The sequence below is a fragment of the Trachypithecus francoisi genome, unplaced genomic scaffold (genome assembly GCF_009764315.1).
Source record: "Trachypithecus francoisi isolate TF-2019V2 unplaced genomic scaffold, Tfra_2.0 Lachesis_group11, whole genome shotgun sequence".
NCBI lineage: Eukaryota > Metazoa > Chordata > Mammalia > Primates > Cercopithecidae > Trachypithecus > Trachypithecus francoisi.
This window is the reverse complement of record NW_022681456.1, coordinates 72,248,343-72,268,797: the sequence shown is the minus strand read 5'-3', so window position 1 is coordinate 72,268,797 and position 20,455 is coordinate 72,248,343. Positions and strand designations below refer to the sequence as shown.

The 20,455-nt window shown below is 37.0% G+C and overlaps 1 protein-coding gene across 2 annotated transcripts in view; it reads right to left on the bottom strand.

Moving 5' to 3' along the window:
- Positions 1 to 20,455, bottom strand: part of TAFA2 (TAFA chemokine like family member 2) — a 518,317-nt gene that overhangs the window by 31,130 nt on the left and 466,732 nt on the right. For both annotated transcript variants that reach the window (XM_033221437.1, XM_033221438.1), the window contains exons 3-4: positions 15,958 to 16,110; positions 14,714 to 14,838 (exon numbers count right to left, since the gene is read on the bottom strand). In XM_033221437.1, the coding sequence (XP_033077328.1) occupies positions 14,714 to 14,838; positions 15,958 to 16,110 (278 nt within the window). The remainder of the gene's footprint in view (positions 1 to 14,713; positions 14,839 to 15,957; positions 16,111 to 20,455) is intronic.

Genomic DNA, 20,455 nt, shown 5'->3' with positions numbered 1-20,455 from the left:
TTTCATTATACAGAAGTCAAGAAAATATGTAATCTGGGCATTTTCATTCAGCATAAAGCCTGTGACTGGATAAATATATATAGTCATATGCACGCACACACACACACACACACATAGAGAGAGACTATATATGTGCACTACATATATGCACACACACATATATAATATATATAATACACATATATAATGTATTGTGTGTGTGAGAGAAAGAGAGAGAGAGAGAAAAATGAGAGAGAGGGGACTGATTCATGGTAAGAAATTTGCTCATGCAATAGTGGAGGCTTAGTGAGTCCAAAATGTGCTGGGAGGAGGCCAGCAGCCTGAAGATTCAGGAAGGAGTTACAGTTATCATCCAAAAGAGGTCTGCTGGAGAATTCCCTCTTGTTCAAGGGAGGCCATCCCTTTGTTCTTCCCGGGCCTTGAATAATTGAGGCCCATACACATTATTGAGAGTATTCTGCTTCACTCAAAGTATGCCTACTTAAACATATATCTCATCCAGAAATGGCCTCACAGAAACATACAGAATAATGTTTGATCAAATATCTGTACACTGTGGCCCAGCCAAGTTGAAACATAACATTAACCATCATACTTGGCTTTCTGACTTCCTGAATACTTCATTCCAGGTGAATAAACAAAATCATATGATGACTGAGCAACAACTACAATAATTCTTGAACTTCTTTCTAGTGGAGTTTGAAAAAGACACTCTCTTGCTGTGACCATTTCTCCTGGAAAACCTATGAAGAGGTAGCTGGCACAGCAGCACTAATATCCCAGCTGCCTCTTAGCAAATTTTACCAGCAGTGCTCTGGAAGAGCCAAGCATATTACCTAAGCACCAGTTATGAGACAGATTTGTTGCACATCTGTAAGGACTAGACTGAGAAAACAACAGTGCATAAGAAATGGGAGGATGATATTCGGTTTATAAGGCCTTGACAAGTTGGGTAGACTTAACATAGCACAGTTACCTCAAATGGTCATGGTGGGTGAAATGGAGAATCAAAAACTACCTGATACACCTTGACAATGTCTCCAGCTGTCACTAATTTCAGTAACCTCAGAAAGGCTAAACCTTAGTGAGACATCACCAGTACTACTGAAAATAATTCTATTATGATCTATAGACATTTTTAGTCAACTTATATAAACAATTTTGCTTCATGTTATGAATATTCATCTTTGCCTTCAGTATCACATAGTGATGTGAAACAGTTTTACTGAATAGGATCTCCTTAGACCATCACCTAGGTACAACGTGAATTATTTTAAATTTACCATTAACAGCTTTTATCATAAACTTTACTCATAAGGGAATTCACTTAAAACCCATCTAAGAAATCCTCAAAGCTATAATCTGGAGGCAGATGGTTCACAACTATATTATATATGCAGGAGTGCTCTCAACAAGTTGATTTCATTTGTGAAATTTAATCTCAAACAATAGTTGGACTGTCTAGCCAGACATTTGCCTTCAGTAATCTCACAAATCAATCATATGTTGTAATTGAAGTTGGAGGTTGAGATTTCTAATTATGATACTTGTTTAGATTATCCTGACTGTCAGCCAATGTGTCTGAGAATATTCAATTTGATTTCTTTCGAGATAGAATAAATGCATCTCAGTACATGAATCCTAGAAACAGCCTGACCAAATCAACTCTCCTCACAATTACTCAGCCTTTTCAAATATAGAGTATTTTAAAGTTACAAAGCAGAGATTGCATTCAATTTGTAAGCATTCTTTGAAAATAAATTTATACTACCTGATATTACCCAGTTTCTCTCTCTCTCTCTCTCTCTCTCTCTCTCTCTCCTCTCTCTCTCTCTCTCTCTCTCTCTCTATCATCCTTCTCCCTGCCTCACCAGTTTTCTTTTAACAGGACCAAGAAGAGAATAGAAAACGTAATGGAAATGTAAAATATGTTTGTCCCATCATTCTCAGCAAACACAGGAACAGAAAACAAAAACACCGCATGTTCTCACTCATAAGTGGGAGTTGAACAATGAGAACACATGGACACAGGGGTTTGGGGGGAATACCACACACCAGGGCCTGTCAGGGTTGGGGGGCAAAGGGTGGGAGAGCATTAGGAGAAATACCTAATGTAGATGATGAGTTAATGTGTACAGCAAACCACCATGGCACACGTATACTTGTGTACAAACCTGCACATTCTGCACATGTATCCCAGAACTTAAAGTCTAAAAAAACAAGTCTAAAACAAATTTAAAAATACATACTGGAGACTCAGAAGGATGGGAAGGTGGGAGGGGAGTGAAAGATGAAAAGTGGCTTAATAGGTACAATGTACATTATTCAGAAAATGGTTACATTAAAAGCCCAGACTTCATTATTCAAAATACCCATGTAATAAAACTCAATTGTAGCCCTTAAATTTATACAAATAAGCAAATATTTTAGATGCAAAAAAAAAAAGTTTGTCACCAGAAGAGAATAAGCAATAAAAGATAAGGTGAAATAGCCAATGGTAAGCAGAATCTCAACAAAAGAATCCTTTATTGACTTTAGGCTAATCCTACCATAAATCACGGGAAGCCAACATTGCTACTTAACAGGAAAAAAAAAATGCCATAATACTGAAACATGAGAGCAAAGCATATATTTAACAGCTAAATAACTCATGTTAAATAAGTTCAATATTAAACATTATAATAAATGGAATTCTATGGCTTAGTATAAGCTATATGTATTTTTTTGGTTTTAATTTGGCAATTTGAGTTTTATATCTTAGATCACATTTCAACTGAATGGCTGATTTTGCTATAACTAATATACATTACTTCAAAAATTTTAAAGTGTTGTATAAGCTTAAAACATTAAAAATATGTACAGTGGTATAAGGTTCCAATATTCTTATTTGCTCGTGGGAATCTTAAATTATTTTCAATTTAATTAGAGTTATTACTGTAGCCCCAATTTTTTATATGCAAATTATCTCCCTTCCCCATCTCTCCTCTCTCTCTGCTCTGTGTGTGTGTGTGGTGTGTGTGTGTGTGTGTGTGTTTGTGTGTATGTGTATGTGCCTCCATCTCTCTCGCATGTGTGTGTGTGTGTATATATATTTACACACACACACATATATATGTATATGAAGACAGTCTAGTTGAGAAAGCATTTCATTGGATTTTTGTTCTATTATGATAGTACCATACAGATAGATATAAAGGCAGGAAAAAAAACTCAGTTCAATCTTGACATCATGGAATACAATATTTAGATTCTGCCAGATCGTGTTTAGTTGCTATATACTAAGGAGACAAATTATAGGTAAATTGCCCTTGAATAGGATCACAATCTGGTATTCTTGAGTGTTAGAAGAGTTATGGGCCATGCAATATTAAACTGCCAATATGCTTTCATGGCACTTACACAAACTTCTGTCCTACCACTTCTGTACATGACAATGATTTACTGACTTTCTATCCAATTGACTGTGAATTTGTGAACTCTTGGACAGCAAAGAGTCATAATTTTTAAAAAAACTGAATCCCCAAAATCTAGCACGTCTGGCACATACCCACATAGTATACATTCAATTTATCTTCACAGAGTGAATGAATGAATGGGCAAGCTTCCTTTAAACACATTTGTTAATTCTGCCAAGGAGATTCATATTTACTCTTTTAGACAGTCTCACTCTGTCACCCAGGTTGGAGTGCTGTGGTGCAATCTCAGCTCACTGCAGCCTCCACCTTCCGGGTTCAAGCAATTCTCATGTCTCAGCCTCCCGAGGCTGGGACTGCATGTGTGTGCCACCACACCTGGCTAATTTTTGTATTTTTAGTAGAGATTGGGTTGCACCGTGTTGGCCCGGCTGGTCTCGAACATCTGGCCTCAAGAGATCCATCTGCTTCTGCCTCCCAAAGTGCTGAGATTACAGGCATGAGCCACTGTGTCCGGCCCATATTTGTTCTTATTTTTAAAGTACTTTGAACAGTGCATTCTGTTTTAAATGGATGTATATTCTGCAGTGTTTACAATGTGTTACCAATGACATCATCCAACTAGCAGGCAAGTTTTAGGATTATAATAAAACAAGTAATGTTCATCTAATGGACAAGAACTCAGTATTTCTTGCAAATCCCATATTCAGAAAGAGACTTAAAGCCACATAACCTGTCTATAGGTTCCATATCCTTGTATCAGTTGAAAGCCCTGGATCCCCGGAACTCTACTTCTGCATTCTCCCAGACTCTGGTCTTTCTTGGTTTTCTGTCTATATCTCTTTCCACACTTCTTGTTCCTTACAGGTACTTTCTTCCACATTAGTTGTTAAAATGTCTTTGATGCTCTTCTTTTTCGATGCATTTCTTTTGAGAGAGCTTTCTTGATTAATTATTTCAATACCACCTAGGGAATAATAATTTCCAGATTTCTCTCTTGACCTCAAGGCCTATATATCAAAATTATCCTACAGATATCTCCACCTCATAGTCTCCTTAGCAAGTATTATTACAAAAATATGTCAAGCCAGAAATATGTAAGAAACATATGGGTCTGTAATTTTTCCTTTCATTCATTTTTCATGTTCAATTAATTACCAAGCCTCATCACCTCCCTGCCCTCTGCACCCACACTACCATCACCTCCCTATCTTACTTCAGGCCCATTACCTCATACCTCCCTCAACTCTATTGACCCATTGCAGCCAGATAGACATTTTGAAGTATAAATCAGACCCTTCTCCTCTCCTACTTAAGGTACTTCAATGATTTACCAATGCACAGAGAATAAAATCCAAATCTTTTAACATGGTATTTAAAAGCCCATCATGATACAAACTCAGTCTGCCATGATTCCCCTCACAGGGATTCCTCATTACATACTTCCCCTCACACACGTTGTTACCCCATGAAATGGTTTCAATTCCATGAGTAAGACATGATCTTCTACTCCGTCATGCCTTCATCTAGGCTGTTTTTTGTTTTGGTAGATTGATCTAGACAACTCTGCGAATTTCTCTTCATCCCTTAAAAGTCACAAATATATGCCATCCTAAAATAAGGAACTTCCTGTTTCTTAAGGCAGCCCATTCAATGTCATCTAGAGTTGACACATAGAAAGTTATTACTATAACCTTAGTTGTATTCCTTGTAGTCACACAGAACAAATCTACATTTTTTCTTTCACATGCTATATCATCAAACGGTTTAAAGCATATTGCTCCTAGTGCTTTAATTCCCTGAGGTAAATCTCCACAAAATCCTTTACATTTGCCTCTTTTCTTCTACCCCATTAAAAGCTGGTATCCGGGACTTTCTTGAGCACATCCAGATGAGGTTTGATCACTCTAAAGTAAAGCTCAATGCCAGCCTTTATATTAGGTGCACTTCACAAACAACTCTCCACTACTCACAGGTGAATCGACACGCCTGAACAGCCTGGCAGGGAGCTAGAAATCCTGCATTTGTGGGAAAATTACGTGTTATTTCTCAGCTGCATCTTCACTCCACTCTCCAGAGTAAGAAAACAAAATTGGATCTGAAGTCATTGATTAAGAGACTTAAATTCCACAGAAAACGTGTGATGGACAGAGGAGGGAAAGAACCATGGGAGAATGTACATAGGAAAGATTATCCATATTTTTTAATAGGAGGTTTGACACTAACAATAGATGAAAAAGCACCACTAAGTATGGCTCCTTGAAGATACCTTTCTATTCCCCAAGTCCTATGAGGTGCCATTTTTCTTTTATTAAGGCATTATAGCAACCAAAACCAGGTAAAAGTGTTGCCTCCCCCAGGAATGCTTACCTTTAAACAAATATCAAGGTCTTAAACATTAGATATAAAGTCCTGACAGAATTTCATTTATCAGCCCTCAGGTAAGAGACAGAAATATTGCTCTCGCCACTTAGTTCACAAAACAGAAGCAGTCACCTAACGATGTCCCTTGCAGTCGCAAATGAAATTCTATGGTGTTCAAACTGGTCCTATTACAATGTGTGAACTTTCACAATTAACTGTAAGATTATAAGCACAATATTCAGAGTAACATCTACAGATAAACACCTGGCTCAAATATTGCAGAAGCATCTACATCTTAGAAGAACTTAAAAGCCCTCATATATCCCCCATTTCTCATTTTAATTACAAAAATACAGGCCAAGTTTTGGAAATAGAGCCTGATGATATATTTTTTACATTATTTTTCAATAACTCTTTAAACAAATACCAAGGTAGACACTCTTGACCCTATTAAATTATATTTAATTAAGTGATCAGCTCTTAAATTTAAAATATCAGGTTTAAAATATTACTTTTTTTTTTGAGACAGTCTCATTCTATTATCTAGGCTAGAGTTCAGTGGCACAATCATGGCTTACTGCAGCTTCAACCTCCTGGGCTTAAGCAGTTCTCCTGCCTCAGCCCTCCAAGTAGCTGGGGGTACAGGTGAATGCCACCACATCTGCCTAATTATTTTTTTATACAGACTGGGTCTCACTATGTCGCCCATGTTGGTCTTTAACTCCTGGCCTCAAGCAATCTTCCCAAAGTGCTGTAAAGACAGGCATGAGTCACTGCACCTAGCCTAAAAATGTTACTTTTACTAATGCTACTTCATGGACACCTAGTTTAGTGTCCTATCTACCTTGAACTGAATATCTAATTAAAGAAAAAGATTACCTTAATATATTAATCCATTTCTGTCCAAATTTCTTTAAAACTTAACATTATTATAGTGATTACATGCTTCCTTAAGTGTTTTCACATCTCCATATCATTTGAGAGTTTAAAGATTATTTAATATAAATATCACTTATTCTGTTTCTGAATTTCTCATTACTATAGAAAAAAAAGTCTACCTACTCTTCTTAAGAAATATCAAATTTAAAGTGTTATACCATATTTAGTTTTTCATTAAGTTAAATGACCTAAATTTAGTGGATATTAATGTAAAACATAAAACATGCTCTTCCCACAGTTCTCTCCATCTCACATAATGGCAAATCCCTCATTCTATTTGTTTAGGACAAAAAGTTTAAGTCAGTTGTGATATTACTCATGTTGCCTTTCTAACTGTAATTCTACCAGTTGCCCTAGTTCACTCCACTCCAGCCACAAGCATCATTTCTACCCCTTTAATATGATTTGCCCAGCAAAGCTCTCATCTCAGGTACTTTTACTTCTTCCCTCTGCCTGGATAGCTTGTCCTCCATTTAGTCATTAGCTCATCCCCTCACCTCCGAAGACTTCAATCAACTATGCAAACTCCCTTGCTCAGCAACACTCCCCACTTCCCTCCCCTGCTTAATTTTGTTCCCATGACATCTATCAACATCCAACATACTATATATTTACTTATTTTGGGGTTTTTTTGGTATCCTCCCATGTGGTATGCAGAATTCCAAATATATACTCCCGAGATATTCATCCCTTGATTATTCAAACAAACACTAATCTAAACACTGCTATAAGGAGATTCTGCAGATGTAATTATGGTTGCTAATCAGCTGATGTTAAAGGAGGGAGATTACACTGAACTATCTAGGTGGACCCAATGTAATCATCTGAGACCCCAAAAGGCAGAGAAAGCCAAAAGAGCCCACCAGAGAAATGCAGTGGAAGAGGAAGAAAGGCAACAGATGGGGGAAGGGGAAGTCAAAGAGCTTCAGAGCATGAGACAGACTCAACATGCTATTGCTGGTTTGAGGTGAAGGAGGAAATATGATTAGAATGACAGGCATCCTGAAGAAGGCCAGAGAGCCTCCTGATGATGGCTACCTTGGAAATGTGGTTTAGTTGTGTCCCCACCCAAAATCTCACCTTGAATTGTAATCCCCATAATCCCCACTTGTCAAGGGTGGGGCCAGATCAAGGTAATTGGATCATGAGGGTAGTTTCCCCCATGCTGTTCTCATGATAGTGAGTGAGTCTCATGAGATCTGATGGTTGAACAGGCATCTGGCATTTTCCTTGCTTGCACTCACTCCGTCTTGCCGCCCTGTGAAGAAGGTACCTGCTTTTCCTTTGCCTTGTGCCATGATTGTAAGTTTCCTGAGGCCTCCCCAGCAATGTGGAACTGTGAGTCAATTAAACCTCCTCCTTTATAAATTACCCAGTCTCTGGTATTTCTTCATAGCAGTGTGAGAATGAACTAATACACAAGGAAACAGTCACCTCAGTCCTACATTTGCAAAGAAACGAATTCTAACAATAACCTGAATGAGCTTGGAAGTGGATTCTCCCCAAAGCCTCGGGAAAGAAACAAAACCTTGCTGTGAAAAGGTGAAACACATTCCTTAATTTCAGTCTTGTGAAACCCAGTGCAGAGATCCACCTGAGCTACACCGTGCCCAGACATCTGACCTAAAGATAATTACTGGATATTGTATTAAGTCACTAAATTTGTGGTGATTTTCTATGGCAGCAATAAAAAAATGAATATGCCCTATTAGAATACAGGCCTGATGAAGGCAGCGATTCTCATCCAGTTTGTTTTGTTTTGTTTTCAGTGCTCTGACAAGAATTTAGAATAGAATCTGACAATAGGAGGCAATAAAGACTTTTTGAATATAGCATACATATTCTTTCCCACAAAATCTGTATCTCACAAAGTCTTTTGAAATTTTTAGACCAAAAATGTTGCATAAAAATATTTAAAATTAAAATGTGAAAGGTAAGTTGTTTTGAAAGCTCTTCATTCAGTAGTTTGTTTCTCTTCAAGTTAGCAGCGGCTATCAGTTCTGTGAATTAGACCACAGGAAACAGTCAAATACCACTTCCTAAAGCAGTGTTTTTCAATCTACAGGTGGCAACACATAAGCAGGTGATAAAAGCAATTTATGAAGTTGAGATCATGGGAAGGAAGGAAAAGAGGAAGGCAGGGAGGGAGGGAGGGAAGAAAATAAAATCAAAATATTAAAATGCAACTTTAATTTTAATGTAGCATGTATGAGTGTGTGTATGCATGTTGTGTGTGTGGTAGATCACTATGTAAGATGTATTTCTTACTGTGAGGTCCATTAAAATAATTAGAAAAACCCTAAAGGTCATTACAGTCTGTGTTGTGGACCAGAAAGTAATTTAGGGCCTGATTGCAAGTGAGATGAAGACAAATGAATGGGGGTGTGTCTGTTATGAAAGAGCTGATCAAGAAAGAACCACACTATTCTAAACCTGTACTTAAATTTGCAAGGCAAGAGAGAGCATTACGATTGAAGAATTTACACAAATTGCATCACCTTAAGGTAAGGAAATGAACTTTTTTCCTCTTGTTGTGTACATCATTTTCCATGGGTCTGAACTAGCGCCCCTGGACACTGTTTAGATCCACCAGCAGAGCAGAGTCACTGAGCTTTGGTATGAAATCCAGTAGCATATGGAAGAGTACAACCAGATGCTTTAATCAGGAAAGCATCACAAGATGCTACTTCTTTTCCTCCCTTACAGTGAAAGGATTAAAAGCCTAATACTTATCTATCTTCTGAGATTTTCAGTTATTACTGTCATTTAAATGTACCTGGAAAGGAAGTTAGAAATTTTCTTGTCACATGGAACCCAAGAATAAACCTTGGTTAGAGAAACTTGAAATTGAATCTAGTACAACATCCTCATTCTTATGTTATTCTATTATTGTTACAATATTACTCTTAACTTATATTTACCATTTATTCCAATGTTTGTTGGCAATAGACTGCATACAGGTAAAGGAAAGAATAATGTGGCTGGGTGTGGTGGCTCACACCTGTAATCTCAGCACTTTGGGGGTCCGAAGTGGGCAGATCACTTGAGGCCAGGAGTTAGAGACCAGCCTGACCAGCATAGCAAAACCCCGTCGCTACTAAAAATACAAAAAAAAACAAAAAACAAAAAAAAAAAAACAAAACCAAAACCAAACAAACAAACAAAAAAACTGGGTGCAGTGGGGATGCCAGTAATTCTAGCTACTTGGGAGGCTAAGGCATGAGAATCGCTTGAACCCAAGAGGCGGAGGTTGCAGTGAACTAAGACTGTGCCACTGCACTCCAGCCTGAGCAACAGAGTAAGACTCTGTCTCAAAAAAAAGGAGAAAAAAGAAGAGAATAATGCAACTGTACACTACTCATTCCTCCATTCAATGGCATACTCCTTGTGGGCTGGAATCAAGCCATGCATCTCTACATTCTCTTTAATGTCTACTATGGTTGGCTAAATTGAGTAAGATAATACCTGCAACGTACTCAGCAGAGTGTCCAGAACACAGTAAGAGCTAAGCAAATGCTTCTATATTTGCTTTTGTTGTTTTACTGTAATATGAGTACTATTAGTATAGACTGTGCAGCATAGAAAATTCTCAATATATTTTGATTTTCATTGCATTATACAATAAAATAATATCATAATGCATACATTTAAAATCAATTTATATTTGAAGAAACATTAAAAAATTACAGAGATCTTATCTGCTTAAGCCACTTTAAATAAGTGCATAATGTGAAAGATTTCAATTAGTTAAAAATTAGCCAGAAAATTTCTTCTTAAGTATAAGAAAAGTCAATAGACCTGGGATATCTGATTCATAAAGGCGATCTTTCTAAAAACAATGTAAAGTTTTATATAATATGAAGTTAGGTAAGAGACCAAGTTTCGCTAACCTGATCCTTAGGTAAGACTCAACATTAAAAACTCCAGTGACCACTGTATTTTGTAGCTTGGTGTCCATACCATTAGGCAAGGACTGTAAATCCTAAAAACAGAATATTATTTCCTTTAGATTTTCCACAAAGAAAGAATATCAAAACACCCACACACACAAACAAAGAATCACAGTCTGTGTTTTTCTGATGATTTCAACCATATTAAAGATTTTCTTTTCTTATATTTTACAAGCTCTTCTACAGCACCTTTCCCCCCTGTTACTTTTGTGTTGTGTAATTAGCATATACTTATGCACTCTTTCACACTGGAAAGATGATTATTTTATTAATGACCCCTTGAAAAGTTCTTTATTATTTATATTTGAAAGTGAGTTTGAAATCAAAAGGCTTGTATGACTTTTCCTTTCCTTCTGTTTGACTTAGGAGATCTTAAAAGTAATAAAAGAGATGGTTACAGATGTCACAGAAAGTCATAAGTTTTCCACCTTTAGAATGAGAGATGGGGTTTGGGAAACAATTGTTGCATCTTCCACTTTTTCCAAATTAAATGCTTGGGTATGTGAAGAACAGGTATGCAACAAAACACTCAAGTTCCAAAAACGACTCCCTATTCTTTACCTTTTCCCCCTTTTAGCACCAATAGGACATGGGTCAGAACCAAAAAGCTTCCAGAGTCCAATACAAAAACAGAAGAAGACTGTAATTCACATTTGTAGTAAGTAAAATGTAGGCTCAAAATTAGTCTTAAGTGGAAAAATCACTCAAACCCCGATTTGTAGTCAATTGGGGAAGGTGCCACTCATCTTTGCTGTGGCCATGCAAGCCTTATTACTGTTTCTGGCTGACTGCTATTTATTTAACAGGCTTACCCAAGCACTCCAGATTGGCTATGGGCCATTATAAGGGAGAATATACATTATTGCAAATTTTAATTATTTCTCAAGCCATTTTGCTTGCAGTGATGATCCCATAAGACCAACATATCTTGCATAAGCAAAGCAAATAGCTTTTGGCTAAGACAGCTCTTGAGTTACTTTGTAACCTATTCCTACATAACTTCTGGCCTTTCCAATTGTAGCTGGGACCTGCCAAATCAGGAGTTCAATGGCTTTTTGGCTCATGGTGATCACAACCACATTATTGAAAACAGGCATATGGACAGTAATATCAATGATTAAAATAATGACTCAAATTTGTTTTCAAAAATAGTGCTATTTATGCATGGTGGAAACACTTCTGCTATCTGCCTCTATTCAACATTTCCTCTATCCAAGACTTCCACTGTGGGCAAATTAACATATGCCTAGAGCTATTTTAAGAATTTTTCTTATCTCCTCCACTTTTTGCACTATTTCAGTGGAGATGGCCAAGCAGTAATAGCCTGACGACCTTGAAAATTTTTTGCTTCATTTGCAGCATCAGGGAAATTTGCCCAAATTGTTTTGTGGGCCAAACTTAATTGCACATTTTTGCCTTTCTATTTGGAATGCCATGGTGTTCCTTTGGTTGAAAATGTCTAAGTAGCTCCATTTTCACAAGTAACATTTTTCTTGTGAAGGAAAAAAAGGATAAGAATTTACTTTGGTTGTACTCAAGAAGCTTCTTCTTTCAAGTCTTTCTCTCTCTTCTTACATGGGATGATTTTTCTTTTCAAAACTGGAGTCACAGACTCTTAGAAATGGAGGGGATCTTAAAAGAAACTAAATCTAAACACCTACTATTGCATGAATACCCTCTATAATGTCTTAAATAAGGTCCTCCATTACCAGCTATTCTTTGGGGCAAAAGAGATGAAAGAAAAAAAGAAAGTGCTATCTTCTATATAGAGGATAATATCTTACAACTAAAATTATAGGATGTAGATGTGATTTTCCCTACTCATGAGTTCTCAGTCTCTCATCCACCTTGTTTCATTGCATTTGGAAGAATTTGTGAAGCAGACACTCTATTTTAAATTTGAGTCATTGAGAATATGGTCAACAGGCCAAAAGGGAGTGAAACAGCACTTGCAATTTTTTTTTTTCTTTTTATTTTCTTTTTTTTTTTTTTTTTTTTTTGAGAAGGAGTCTCGCTCAGTCACCCAGGCTGGAGTGCAGTGGCACAATCTCGGCTCACTGCAAGCTCTGCCTCCGGGGTTCACGCCATTCTCCTGCCTCAGCCTCCCAAGTAGCTGGGACTACAGGCACCTGCCGCGACGCCCGGCTCTTTTTTTTTTTTTTTTTTTGCATTTTTAGTAGAGACGGGGTTTCACTGTGTTAGCCAGGATGGTCTCGATCTCTTGACCTCATGATCCACCCGCCTCGGCCTCCCAAAGTGCTGGGATTACAGGCGTGAGCCACCGCGCCCGGCCCCAAATTTTTTTTTCTATGAGAATTTAGACTGCATGGTCTTGACCTTTTCATTTCAATGATCCAGAAAGTTAGAGATATTTTTAAAGGTCGACCTCATAAGAAAACAATTATAGGATACTTTTACCACTATTGCTTAAGAATAAGTTAAATTATTAATACAAAGCACAGGTTAAAAGATTGGGTTTCGGGATGGAACTATGTATTTTGAAACCTGGCTTTCTAATTAATTAGCTATATGTCCTTGGGAAGTTACCCAACCTTTGGAAGTTTTCCTTATGCATCTGTAAAATGAGATAATAATATTATCTTCTTCACTGGGCTATTAGGAAGATTAAGTGAGCTAATTCATGTAAAGCACTTTGTTCAGTGTATGGCATATATTTTAAGTATACAATAAATAATAGCTTCCCCTTGTTCACTGAGGTAATAAAAACAAAGAATTTGGTTGTCAAGAGCTCACAATTTTAAAAATTTGTTTCAGAATCTCAAAACGTTAATGAATTTCCTTAAGTCCTGTTTTTGGACTGGGAATTAATAGTGCTAGGGAAAATATTTTCATGCTATAAATAGCTTATAAGGAAAATTTACATTGCCAGAATGTTTTTAACAAATTAATACGGATTATATCATGTGCTAGCTCACTGAATAATATAATTATCCTAACTAATTGATCATGCATCCGATGGGTTTTGGAAAGGTGTGACACTTAGCTAACAGGTTAGAGTCAAAAATAATTTCATGAAATATGTTTTTATTCATGCCATTTGAAACTTAGTCACTTCTGTGTATGTCTGATCAGTCAATGTATTAAATATATTATTTGGCAGACTAAATTACATATCTAGATGAGATTATAAAATAAGCCCATATGTCCAGACAAGGTTTAAAAGTCTGCTATATCAAATAGTATTATAAATTAGCCAGTCTCTACTTTTATGTTACTTTTTATAAAACATCAATTTATACCATTTTTCTGTTCTATTCTTCAAATATTTAACTTGAATTTTTAGTATGCTTTTCCTAAACGCAAAACAAAACAAAACCTTCCTTTACTAATTCTATAAAGAAACAAATGTATATTTTGCCAGTCTGGAATACCCGTGTGGCGAATTAGGAAATCAAAGAACAAAGCTATTTTTCAGTTCTCTACCATCACCCAGAGGTCAGTAATTACGAAGCTGAAATATATCAGTGTCTTAAGAATATACTTTCTGTATTGATCTTGAGAATCTGAAATTCTTCCTAGTAGCCCATTGCAATAATTGTAAACCTTAACCATTAGAAAACTATTTAACAATTCAGAAATCAGGGAGATCAAAATAATTACTTTCATAAAACTAAAAGAATCTCAGTTAAAAACTGTATTAAAAGTAATATATAAAATAATGTTTTCAGAATTTATTTAGATTACTATACATTAGAAAAATAAAGGATTGGGGTCATCCTCCCAGAATTTACATGCATCCTCAGCAGGGAAAGGAGGTTCACATTACCCTCATTTTTTAAATGAAGGAACAGACTGTGTTTATTGATCAGATAATATGACAGTTGATGGTAATCTGTGGAAGATGTTGTTCTGAGTGAAATAAAAATGTTTTATGAAGAAAATGAACTAAGAAAAAAATAGGGAAAACGTACTTTGCAAAGCTATACTCTTCCATTCTACAATTGTCACTTAAATTGGTTACTGCACACGCTCTGTTCTCTATTAATTCAGAGACCTTCTGTTTTCCCAAGCTGCCTGTCCACTCACCCTAGTTGTTTTGACTTTATTCCCAGAGGAACAGCTCCATCCTTTCCGATCTGGAAGAACTTTACATTCTTCTCCCTCTAGACATGGCTGCATATGGCACCACCATTTCTGTTCCACTATTGAAGCTATAAGAGAGAAAAAAACATTGACTCAACGTTTTCTTCTTGAGACTGTTATTTCTCTTGTGCATCTTTAAAGAGAAACAAAAGCCACTGATTTTTCCTACCAGTGGGAATACTGGTATTTGAGGTATGCCTCTCTTTTTGTTCAAAAAGACAAAACCTTTCAAGATTTTCTAACTAAAATAATTTAAAATTTTTTTATGTTATTGTAATGAGAACACTTAATGAGATCTATCCACTTAACAAAATTTTAAGTGTAGAATGCAGTATAGTTAACTATAAATACAATATGACAGGATTTTTCATGTGAAAATAGACTTCATGAAAGCTAACATAGTGAAAATAAACTATGCAAATGTGTATATGCATCAATTTATATAAACATATAAGAAAATGGACCTGTGACCAGTTTAGAGTCAACGCTTTATAATCAATATAATATTCCCATGAATAAGATGATTATCAGGAGGGTGTTTATCACAGTTATCATGTTTTTTTTAACTCTGTAATATAACCTCATCACAAACAATATATTATAGTAATATGAGCACTTAACAAATTACTATTTATGGTAACATCAATTAAATAAAAGCATATAAAGATTTATGTTCTACTATAATTCGGTGAACTCTCAAGGAAAAAAATTAATATGTTATTGCATCATCATGAAAGTTGATATTTTGTGTGAATTCTATCCACAACTAAATATTCACTCATATACATGGTGCTATTTTTTTTAATTCGTAAGAACATCCATGGGTTTAAGAACCCATAATATTAAATCATCCATTTTCATCTTTCCTTTTCCAATTAATTTACACATACTCAACCTCCCACCATCCACCAAGAAATCAACATTTCATGGTATCAATATCAGATGCACATAAATTTAATGGAACCTCATTATAATGCCTTTTGTGACAGAACTGCACAGCATTTTAGACCTTCTTCTACAGGATTTTAGATTTCAAAATGCCACCCAAATATTCCAGTTTCAACTTATTATGCGATTTGTAGTATGTTCACCCAGGACTGATCCCCCATTGAGAACGTTATAGTGAGGTTCCAGTTCTAAGCCATCCTTGGCTGTGCTGTCACAATAAGGAATGGAAGAAGTCGCACCATCCACACATGATGGAGCAGCTCGCGTGGTGCCTGCCACCTGCCCAGGGAAGCAGGAGCACTTGACCGTTTGTGACCGTTCTTCTATCTTGTTCTTATTACAGCATCTGTGGAGTGCCACCACCTCACAAGTTCCCGTTTTAACATGGTGAGCTGCACAAACAAAAACAAAAGATAAGACAACATTGACACTTCCCCCCACCCTTCTTTTTAATTAGCAGTACATTAAACATAGCTCTATAAGGGGTCCACCATGCATGAAACGAGAAATACAATGATGCTAACTCCATAATGCAGATCTGATTTCTTTTCTAAATGTGGTAGGAACATTTCTGTCAGTGAATGCTTGGTAAAGCAGGAACAATTAGTGACTAGATTAGAATAAGCTGTTAAAAGTCTGATATAGAGGCAATATGTGCCGTCATCAAAAACATATTTATTTGCATATGACTTTTTAATGCCTTTTTGTTGAATGTGTTAAAGTAAAATAAACCTCTGGCTGAGGTAACCTGCAATGGGATTGAGGCCAGCCCCATTCTCAAAGCAATTCTGATTGCTGATAAAGCTTGTGTTATTCTAGGGGACAGTATGAGGACTAGGCAGGAAGTAGAGGCAGACGATGGGCACCCACATCCTCAGTATTCTTCTGCTCAATTTCCCTAAAAATGAACAATTGCAGTGTTCTTGAAATTGCCACCATCTTTCTGGAAGATCCAGCCAGTCCCAGAACCCAGAGTCATTCCTTTCAATTTCACCTGGGTGGGCAACTGCCACCAAATGGTACGATGAACTTGGATAATTCATATCTGCCAGCCAATTGCCTGTAAACCCAGGCCAATAAGCTGTCAGGCTTCCATACTCATTTTGTCAACCTTGAACAAGGCCACTGAGTGTGTTGGGTTAATGAAAATTTTGGACCCCACTCATTATTTTATGTTAAGATTCTAGTTTGTCTTCATTATTTTTCTTCAGCATTTCTTCTTCAAATAGTAATCTGACTGTGAAAAAGATAAAACAAAACTTTTGCCTGCTAAAATTAAAAACAGCTTAAAATCAAACATTTGTTAAAAGATTATGCTTTCAGTAATTTTAAAAGTGTAACTCTTATAAAAACAGAAATGGCCGGGCGCGGTGGCTCAAGCCTGTAATCCCAGCACTTTGGGAGGCCGAGACGGGCGGATCATGAGGTCAGGAGATCGAAACCCTCCTGGCTAACACGGTGAAACCCCGTCTCTACTAAAAATACAAAAACTAGCCGGGCGAGGTGGCGGGCGCCTGTAGTCCCAGCTACTCGGGAGGCTGAGGCAGGAGAATGGCGTAAACCCGGGAGGCGGAGCTTGCAGTGAGCTGAGATCCGGCCACTGCACTCCAGCCAGGGCGACAGAGCGAGACTCCGCCTCAAAAAAAAAAAAAAAAAAAAAAAAAACAGAAATTACAATGGAAAAGCAGGAGATCTTAAGTTGTTTAATGGCATAAACATATGGAGACTCATTGCAAATGAGATCAGAACATCATGCATTTATATTAATCTTCCCATTGAAGATGAGTGAAACCAATGTGCAGTAACTCAGGCTAAGTAGCTTGCTCAGAAATTTTTTTTATTTTTTATTTTTTGGTGATAATACAAACTATACTCTCCAAATTGTTCTTTCTTTATATGCATGATTTTTTTTTATTGTACTTTAAGTTCTAGGGTACATGTGCACAATGTGCAGGTTTATAACATATGGACACATGTGTGGTGTTGGTGTGCTGCACCCATTAACTCATTTACATTAGGTATATCTCCCAATGCTATCCGTCCCCCTCCCCCCATCCCACAACAGGCCCTGGTGTGTGATGTTCCCCTTCCTGTGTCCGAGTGTTCTCATTGTTCAATTCCCACCTATGAGTCAGAACATGCAGTATTTGGTTTTTTGTCCTTGCAATAATTTGCTCAGAATGATGGTTTCCCCTTTTATCTATGTCCCTACAAAGGATATGAACTCATCCTTTTTTTATGGCTGCATAGTATTCCATGGTGTATATGTGCCACATTTTCTTAATTCAGTCTATCATTGATGGACATTTGGGTTGGTTCCAAGCCTTTGCTATTGTGAATAGTACCGAATAAACATACGTGTGCATGTTTCTTTACAGCAGCATGATTTAAAATTCTTTGGGTATATACCCAGTAATGGGATGGCTGGGTCAAATGGTATTTCTAGTTCTAGATCCTTGAGGAATCGCCACACTGTCTTCCACAATGGTTGAACTACTTTACAGTCTCAACAGTGTAAAAATGTTCCTATTTCTCCACATCCTCTCCAGCACCTGTTGTTTCCTGACTTTTTAATGATCGCCATTCTAACCGGTGTGAGATGGTATCATTTACATTTTTCTGACGGCCAATGATGATGAGCAGTTTTTCATGTGTCTGTTGGCTGTATAAATGTCTTCTTGTGAGAAGTGTCTGTTCATATCCTTTGCCCACTTTTTGATGGGGTTGCTTTCTTGTTTTTTTCTTGTAAATTTGTTTGAGTTCTTTGTAGATTCTGGATATTAGCCCTTTGTCAGATGAGTAGATTGCAAAAGTTTTCTCCCATTCTATAGGTTGCCTGTTCACTCTGATGGTAGTTTCTTTTGCTGTGCAGAAGCTCTTTAGTTTAATTAGATCCCATTTGTCAATTTTGGCTTTTGTTGCCGTTGCTTTTGGTGTTTAGGCATGAAGTCCTTGAACATGCCTGTGTCCTGAATGGTATTGCCTAGGTTTTCTTCTAGAGTTTTTGTGGTTTCAGATATAACATTTATATATTTAATCCATCTTGAATTAGTTTTTGTATAAGGTGTAAGGAAGTGATCCAGTTTCAGCTTTCTAAATGTGGCTAGCCAGTTTTCCCAGCACCATTTATTAAATAGGGAATCCTTTCCCCATTTCTTGTTTTTGTCTGATTTGTCAAAGATTAGATGGCTGTAGATGTGTGGTATTATTTCTGAGGGCTCTGTTCTGTTCCACTGGTCTATATCTCTGTTTTGGTACCAGTACAATGCTGTTTTGGTTACTGTAGCCTTGTAGTATAGTTTGAAGTCAGGTAGTGTTATGCCTCCAGCTTTGTTCTTTTGACTTAGGATTGTCTTGGCAATGACAGAGAATGCCACAAAGGTACTCCTTGAGAAGAGCAACTCCAAGACACATAATTGTCAGATTCACCAAAATTGAAATGAAGGAAAAATGTTAAGGGCAGTCAGAGAGAAAAGTCGGGTTACCCACAAAAGGAAACCCATCAGACTAACAGCAGATCTCTTGGGAGAAACTCTACAAGCCAGAAGACAGTGGGGGCCAATATTCAACATTTTTAAAGAAAAGAATTTTCAACCCTGAATTTCATATCCAGCCAAACTAAGCTTCATAAGTGAAGGAGAAATAAAGTCCTTTACAGACGAGCAAATGCTGAGAGATTTTGTCACCACCAGGCCTGCCCTACAAGAGATCCTGAAGGAAACACTAAACATGGAAAGGAACAACCAGTACCAGCCATGGCAAAAACATCCCAAATTGTAAAGACCATCAATGTTAGGAAGAACTTGCACCAACTAACGAGCAAAATAACCAGCTAACATCATAATACAGGATCAAATTCACACAGAACAATATTAACCTTAAATGGAAAAGGGCTAAATAGTCCAATTAAAAGACACAGACTGGCAAGTTGGATAAAGAGTCAAGACCTATCAGTGTGCTGTATTCTCACATGCAGAGACCCATCTCACATGCAGAGACATACATAGGATCAAAATAAAGGGATGGAGGAAGATCTACCAAGCAAATGGAAAACAAAAAGGCGGGAGTTGCAATCCTAGTCTCTGATAAAACAGACTTTAAGCCAACAAAGATCAAAAGAGACAAAGAAGGCCATTACATAATGGTAAAGGAATCAATTCAACAAGAAGAGCTAACTATCCTAAATATATATGCACCCAATACAGGAGCACCCAGATTCATAAAACAAGTCTTTACAGACTTACAAAGAGACTTAGACTCCCACACAATAATAATGGGAGACTTTAACACCCCAATGTCAACATTAGACAGAACAACGAGATAGAAAGTTAACAAGGATATACAGGAATTGAACTCAGCTCTGCACCTAGTGGACCTAATAGACATCTACAGAACTCTCCACCCCAAATCAACAGAATATACATTCTTCTCAGCATCACATCGCACTTATCCCAAAATTGACCACATAGTTGGAAGTAAAGCACTCCTCAGCAAATGTAAAAGAAGAGAAATTATAACAAACTGTCTCTCAGACCACAGTGCAATCAAACTAGAACTCAGGATTAAGAAACTCACTCAAAACTGCTCAACTACATGGAAACTGAACAACCTGCTCCTGAATGACTACTGGGTACATAACGAAATGAAGGTAGAAATAAAGATGTTCTTTGAAACCAATGAGAACAAAGATATAACATACCAGAATTTATGGAACACATTTAAAGCAGTGTGTAGAGG